The following is a 7,738-nucleotide window of genomic DNA, read 5'->3' as shown; positions in this document are numbered from 1 at the left end:
TCCCTACAAGGTTGTTTCCCTAGGAAAGCTTTTTTCTTTATTCATACAGAAAAAGCTCAACATGAGAAATATTTTAATTAAAAAACAATCCAACCCAAAATCAGGTTGTGGCTTTTGGTTTTGGATAAGAAATCAACATTTTTCACCAAGACCTTTCAGGAATTTTTCAAATTTTCAAAAAACATACCAAGAGATTTTGTTGGGCTTTTCAATTCATGAGCTTCACTAGAAGTTATAGCTCGCTGGTTGATGTTACATCCCCCACCCTTCCACACCTCATTTGACTAGAAACTCAGTGCCACCTCTCTGTGGCTAGTCACAGGTCAAATACCTTCACACGTGGGCAGACTAGCACTCCAGTTTCCTGAATGACTGCACTCCAGAACATGAGAACCATTGAGCCTCCATCCTTCTAGACAGCTGAAGTAGCAGGCTGTGTTGTACGTGAAGTTCCCAGCACCATGTAAGCAATCCATAAAGCCTTTCTCAGGAGACCTCAGTGGTTCACACTGTACAACTGAAATACAGAAAGAAATAGTTAAGAGTCATTAAGGACCTTCCTGTCTTTAGCTCTAATTTTTGCATTAGTAGATATATACTCTATTTTCAAATTAGTTTAACTTCGGGATGGGAGCAGTTGACAGAGCCACGAGCAGGCATTTCTAAGGCAGGGCAAGTCACAGCTGAAAACGTGAGAGGCAACACAGAGTTTAGTTTGTCCAGTGACAAGAAAACTGTATTTTCCAACCCAGCAAGTCTTACCTTTGCATTTTGGCACTGGCTCTGACCACTGTCCCTGTGCTGTGCACTCAATGCTGGATGGACCATCCAGAACATAGCCCTCACTGCAGCGGAAATCACATCGCGAGCGATAGGTGAGATCTGCCAGAGCATGGTCACAGGTCACAAAGCCTTCTTCTGGCCAGGTTACAGCCTCACACCTCACAGCTGCAACACAGACCATAACAGCAATCAGCACAGATGTCTCAGGAATTCAGCATGCCAATGCTGACAACCCCAAGTGCTCAAGAAAACTGTATTTTCCAACCCAGTAAGTCTTACCTTTGCATTTTGGCACTGGCTCTGACCACTGTCCCTGTGCTGTGCACTCAATGCTGGATGGACCATCCAGAACATAGCCCTCACTGCAGCGGAAATCACATCGCGAGCGATAGGCGAGATCTGCCAGAGCATGGTCACAGGTCACAAAGCCTTCTTCTGGCCAGGTTACAGCCTCACACCTCACAGCTGCAACACACAGACCATAACAGCAATCAGCACAGATGTCTCAGGAATTCAGCATGCCAATGTTGACAACCACAAGTGCTCAGGGGAGCAGGGATAAGGAAAGGTACCTGCACAGGATGGCTGCTGCCTGTCCCAAGCCCCAGAAGACCCACACTGCAGTGTGGCTGGTCCTGTCAGGGCAAATCCTTCCTCACAGGTGAATTCACAGGTGGTACCCCAGGTGAGCTCCGCAGAGAGATGGGAGCAGTTCACAGTACCATGAGCAGGCATTTCTAAAGCAGGACAGGTCACAGCTGAAAAGCATAAGAGACAGCACAGAGCTCAGCTTGGAACAAACCATAAAAAGTTTTTTTTCTTTACTGAAACTTAGCAACATATCCAGCAGATGGAAGCAGCTTTAGAAAGGAGATAGGAATGGAAAGATCTCAAAATGGAAAACTGACTCTTAAGGCAAGGATGTAAATTCATCTGCAGCTCATGACAGCAACTAGTTACAATCCAAAATTTGACTGCTGCTTGGTGATGTTTGATGCTTTTATTTGCTTCAAACAGTAGCTTATTCTATGCTGAACACCTCAAAAAAAATCATTCCTGCAGTCAGGAGTAACAGGCCTGTTGAGGAGTCTCACAGCTAGATCATGCCCATTCCTTATTCCCCACTAAGAGGTGGAAAAGTCTTTCCATACAAGGAAACCTAGACCAGGGCCAGAACATTCATCCTGCTCATTTCATCTCTTCAGGAGCAGAGACCTGTGTGCTGCAATAAAATAGCACCTTCACCATGTAATTAATTACAAAGGAATGGGCCAGATTGTGCCTACTAACAGAGCAACACTGGAGTTTACAGAGCTATGTACAATGTAGAAAGCTCATCCATCACTTCTTGAGAAGCTCACCTTTGCATGCTGGAAGGGGGGCAGACCAGACCCCAGAAGAAGTACAGTATACAGATTCCAGTGCAGTCAGTTCATAGCCTTCCTCACACTGAACTGTGCAGGATGAGTTGTAGCTGAAGTTCTCCAATGGATGGTTGCACTCAAGGCTCCCATGATCAGGTTTCTTCAGTGGATCACAACTCTCAACTTCAAAGAAACAGAAGAAGGTACACAGTCTCATTAGCTGAGCAGGTAAATCAACAAGCCAGACAAAATGAACACTAGGTAGCATGAACATCACCCTGGTTGAAAAGCAGGATGGAGTAATCTTACCAAACTCGCATTCAGGCCCATAGAATCCAGGGTCACAACGGCAGGAGTGATTGTTAATAGTCTCTACGCATTCTCCACGGCCACTGCAGAGAGATGGGTTGCAAGAAGCTGGGGGAAAAAAAAAAAAAAAGAAAACAATGCAGCAAATTATAAAAGATTCAGAAATGGCCATTAATGAAACTTGGCTAGTCCTTTGTTTATCTTTCTAGCACCAAACAAGCACTTTGTGTAGCAAAAGAAAAGCAGGGTGTTTGGTACGTAATGTTACTCCGTCATTTCACAGAAGCATTTCAGAAATCAACACTTTTGACAGAATAGCTCACAGTCAAAGGATTCTACTGGCAGGAAACTGCATGACCACTTGTTCTCAGGTAGATATTAGCAATATTTAAAATGCAAAAGGAACAATATACAATGGGGTAGGTAGAAGTCCTCAACAGGTACATTCTTTGTTAACGCACCACTCTAATTTGACTGATACTTGACTTGGATTATTTTTTTTTTTTTGACCTAGCCTTAACCACCTCTACACAAAGTGTGTAATTTAATCCAGTGGTCTATGGTCAGCAGACAGATGCCTCCAAAAGGGCCATTCTTATCTAGCTGAGACACCCACTTGAGAGTGGGATGAAATTCACCATCTGGAAGAGCCTGTTTCTCTCCACTGATTATAGGGAAGGTCTGGTGATTTGCTCATAAAAGATGTATAATATTCTGGGAGCTAAAAAGTAAGTGAGATCAATCCAGCTCTTAGAATAAGAAGAACCTCAGCCCTTTAAGTAAGAATAAGTATACAAGTGCTTACAGGGTCAGGTAGATTAATCTGTAAGACTAGGTTAAACAACTCATGCCACCCGCCATCTCATCTCCATAGGGGCACACTAGAACAGCCTTTATCATACCATACCTGTGTAGCACAAGGCGACCTTCTTTTTCTCACACTGCTCATCATTCCATTTGCCATCATCCTTCCCTCTTTTGATGTAGATTTCAACGCAGTCCTCGTTGTTCCCTTTGCCATTTGGCTCACCTGACGCCCAGTTTTTTGCCTCGTCTGTCAGTTCTTTGTTAGTTCCAATCCAGGTCCAAACCTCATTAATTTTTCTGATTCCAATCCAGTAGTAACCCGGATTGAAGGGTAAGAAGTTATTGAGATAGTTGATTTCCTCCTTATTCTGAATGGCAACCATGTTAGTATACCTCTTTTTGCACCACAGCTCTGCTTCCCTGTAGGTCATGTTTGTGTCTGAATAATGGTATGTCCAACAATTCACCCCCTGCAGTATTGTAAATCCTAGAACGAAAAGATGCCAAAAAGTTGGTGTCTGACTTTTCCCCCTCCTCTCTCTCTAGAAGAGGATATATAAAGCTCTATAAACATTGCAAAATTGTCAATATCTGAAACTGCATAAAAAGTAGTGGCAATTATGTTATAAACAACAAAATATAAACTGGCAAGCTTCAGAACAGGTATGTCAGCATCAAGTACAGGGACTTCAGCCCGTGAAATTATGTCTGATCAAAGCTTTGCAGGCTTCATAGCAAACTATAGGAGCCAATTATGTTTTTGACAGGCAAGCAAGGAAACATGCCATTGTAGCTAGAGGTTTTTCTATGTGAACCTAGCTTCAACTAATTAGGTCAGTTTCAAAAATTCTGTTTAATTCTGAGCTCAAACAGAACAGGCACACTAACATTACCATCCACCTAGTTTTCTACACAGAGACATACACACTTACCATAAGCAAGTAGAGATAGGAACCCCAAGCAAATCATGTTTCCGAGACTTTCTCTTCTCTTTATCTTTTAAGTAGACAGCTAGGAAAGATCAAAGGAACACATTTGTAAAGAACAAATACTGACTTTTTACAATTCAATATAAAATACTGTCAATGCAATCGTTTCTACGTACTTTTTCACCATTATTCTAAAGACTTAAATAAGATTTCCATTTTTAGGAAATTCTTACTTTTAAAACAGTTCTTGATATCAAGATATCTTTTAAATATAAACAGCTTTTGAAGAACACCAACACAGAATTCCAGTTTTCCTTTAGCTGAGCAATGAAACAGAATAACGCATTCCAATCATACTCACAGGTTGCAGTCGTGGTGGCCAGGTGGCAAAAGTCCTCTGCGATATTTCTCAGTGACTGCTTTCTGTTGCTAAGTTGCTGAATATGGACTTGAAGATTAAGTTCAGCTCCAAGTGTCTGGACTGTGTAATCCCCTGCCTTCACTACTGCCTTTTATTCTCTCAACTGGCCTGTCCTCCACAAGATGGGAAATTCCACGTGGAAAAAAGTATCTTGGAAAATCCCAGAATCTGGCCCTCCCACACATTAAGCCTGATGGTTTCCCTTGCCAAATCAACCCTGTCACAAAGACACACTGTGCTGACAAACTGCCAAGCGCTGCATTACATAGTTTTACTGACAGAAATACACAATTCCAGGATATCAGGAAGGAGCAAGACAGTTAGTTTGAGCTAGCTGCATGAATAAGCAGATTCCAACTTTTCACCAAGCATAATGTTTTGCACCAAGGAGACAACAGTCCTTTTGGGATCTCAGTAAAAAAGGCACCGACACTCAAAGCTGGTTAACAAAGTTTGAGTAAAAGATAAAAACCGCAGCATTGGACAAGCCTTTCCTTGTGGATCACAGCATGCTGCGCAGAGTTCTCCTCTGTGGTAAGGTACGCCAGCCCTGGGATTGCTAGTACTCTATTCTAGAGTCTTGCTCACAATACAGATTCATTAGTGACTTGTAGCAATCAAGCTTGAAACGTGGACTTAGCTTTGAAAAGTCCCTTGGACAATATGCTCCAATATCCTTACCTCAGAGTTAGAATTCCTGAACAGGTGCATATAATATTTCAGGTGAAGAAGACAATACACTAGTCTCATACTGAGATCATGCACGTTTATTGTGTATACACTGATGAATTATACTACTGCAGAGAGCAGTCCCATGGTGTCCATGGTATGGAGACACATGCCTGAGAAATCATGGACATTTTGCTATAGCGTGTTGGTCAGCAGTCACAGGATATACAGAGTGCACCTGCATACATGAGAAGGCAGTAAGCATAAGGATAGCTGACTCCTTGCACAATAGTCTTCCAGCTGCCCCATTACACTCCACTCCTAGATCCTCATGCGCACCTTCACATGTATGCCACTTCAGTGATGAGTGACTTAGCGCTCTATGTGCAACAGTAGCGTGGGATATTCTCACTCAAGTATCCTCACCTCCGTTACAGGTCTCACAAGTACCGTTGAGGGCTATAAGTAGGGAACGGGCATCACGAGTAATAGACACATTAGCTTGGTTGTCAACCCTGTGCAAAGGCACAACACTAGAAGCTTGTCAGAGCCCGCATTCCCCAGCACTCCCAACCCTGGTCGACACAAAGTTGTATTGTTCCTCTGTGCCCTGATCAGCCATGTCACCCCACCCCTTGCTCTATGTCCACTCAGGCATTTACTGTGGAGACTCCACCAGACAGTCCAGTTGCCAAACTGGTATCCCAGACATAAGGATTCACTATTATGGGTGAGGTTTAACAAGGCTCAACATTCAAAGAAATCAACAAGGGTTGTCAGCGATAGGAGGACATTGGATAGCACCCTATTCATATCTGGAGAGCATAGTTATAGCTTATACAGTCCACACAGGAGCCTCAGCCTGTTCTTACAGAATAAAAATCAGTAGCTCCTGGCCTCAAAGCTAAGATCTCAGCTGGTATCAATTCCCAATTTTTTCACAAAAAATAATTGTCAAGTAGCCATACCTTACTATATCTGCCCATCAAAGGAATCCATAACAGAAAAGAGGATAAAGAGTATATTTTAAAACAGCCTCAGTTACTATGAAAATATGAGAGTTTACTAGAAATTGCAACAAACTCCTAAAAGCACTTCAAAGTCAGTTACCAAATAGAGTGAGGATTAAAAACATCATACTGAGTATTTGTAGGAAGAGGAACACTTTCTAGCAGTTGTCAACTAGCAAAGCTAGAAACTCAAACAAACCATCAAGAAACTCTGAAAAGTTGAGTGTAACTCTTGGCGATGTCACAGATTCATTCTGCAAGCCCAAGCCTGGGCCAGCCTTACTCAGAACAACCACACTTCCAGAGACTTCCAGGTAGTATCAGATCAGGACTGCTATTTCTTTAGGCTCAGCTGCTCATCTGTAAATTGGGAGGGAAAACATTTCCTGTCTGTCAACCTTTCTCTGTCTGTGTTCAAGTTGTAAACCCTCCTAACACAGCCCGATATTTTCAATGCACCTGCAGAGTACATCATCCAGCAGGGCATAATTTCACAGAGGTTCTGCAAACATTCTCCTAATACAAGCTAATGATAATGAGTTTTGATAGGACAGGCTTCCCCCCTGCAAAAAAACAAAACCCCAACATCGATCAGTTGTTAGAATTGTATACACTGAAAAATGAAGACAACTCCAGAACAGTTTATATCCTGTCTGGAGCCAGGAGGCAGAAAATCCTACATCTTTTCCTGGAGATTCACTTTTTCAAGTCATTTTATGAGCTTCCTACTGGTAAGTGTTCATCCTTGGCCAAAGTTCTGAAGCTGAGAGGGGAAAACTTTACCAGAATCACTTTGCCAGTGGAATCTCCGGAGGAAGGAAGAGAGCATTTCACAGTTTACAATAGTCTTCCTTCAGAGGGGCTGTATGAGACCTCTTGTCTGCAGGAGATAAAAAAACCACACAGAAAAAAAAAACAGAACAAAGCCTAAAAGCAATAGTCCTGTAAAAACTCCAGCCTAAAAAAAGACTGCTTCTTTTTGTTGGCAGTATTCCCTTACGCATCACTGGCATGGGGCTCTTTTCGGTTTTTCCCAGGGAATTCTGCTATCCACAGATTATATTTTTATCTCCTTTTAATATAATGGAAGATGAATACAAATGCAAATTTTCAGAAAAAAAAAAAAAGCCTGAAAAGCATTTTCAAAAGCACACATCTGAGAGGTTAAAATCTCTTTATTAAAAGTCAAAGGCACTTAAAAACTTCAACCCTGTTGTTCAGGAAGACCGGGATTCCTGTGAGCTAAAGCTCATACTGGATCCTAAGTTACATAGGTGTTTCAGGAAAAATAACCTCTGATACAGTTACTTAGCTTGAACGGCAGATATTCAAGCTAGAAATGCCATTCAGCCTGCCTCTTAGCTGGTTTCCACATTACTGATTTATTCTCTTCTCCTTATTTCACGTTTGTGCTTTTTTTCTTCCTTTGCCAATTGATTTGAAAAT

At 42.1% G+C, this 7,738-nt stretch overlaps 2 protein-coding genes across 2 annotated transcripts in view; one reads left to right on the top strand and one right to left on the bottom strand.

Annotated features, from left to right (window-relative positions):
• The window catches only part of SELE (selectin E), a 5,638-nt gene extending 1,406 nt beyond the window's left edge, over positions 1-4,232 (bottom strand). The window contains exons 1-7 of the mRNA XM_009892914.1: positions 4,196-4,232; positions 3,364-3,750; positions 2,457-2,564; positions 2,145-2,330; positions 1,356-1,541; positions 1,063-1,248; positions 763-948 (exon numbers count right to left, since the gene is read on the bottom strand). Coding sequence (XP_009891216.1) covers positions 763-948; positions 1,063-1,248; positions 1,356-1,541; positions 2,145-2,330; positions 2,457-2,564; positions 3,364-3,750; positions 4,196-4,232 — 1,276 coding nt within the window. The remainder of the gene's footprint in view (positions 1-762; positions 949-1,062; positions 1,249-1,355; positions 1,542-2,144; positions 2,331-2,456; positions 2,565-3,363; positions 3,751-4,195) is intronic.
• Positions 4,233-5,902: 1,670 nt separating this feature from the next.
• Positions 5,903-7,738, top strand: part of PHPT1 (phosphohistidine phosphatase 1) — an 18,325-nt gene continuing 16,489 nt past the window's right edge. Inside the window, exon 1 of the mRNA XM_009892912.1 lies at positions 5,903-5,981. Within this exon, the coding sequence (XP_009891214.1) occupies positions 5,903-5,981 (79 nt within the window). The remainder of the gene's footprint in view (positions 5,982-7,738) is intronic.

The sequence above is a fragment of the Charadrius vociferus genome, unplaced genomic scaffold (genome assembly GCF_000708025.1).
Source record: "Charadrius vociferus isolate BGI_N301 unplaced genomic scaffold, ASM70802v2 scaffold39, whole genome shotgun sequence".
Taxonomy (NCBI): Eukaryota; Metazoa; Chordata; class Aves; order Charadriiformes; family Charadriidae; genus Charadrius; species Charadrius vociferus.
This window is presented reverse-complemented; position numbering and strand designations above follow the sequence as displayed.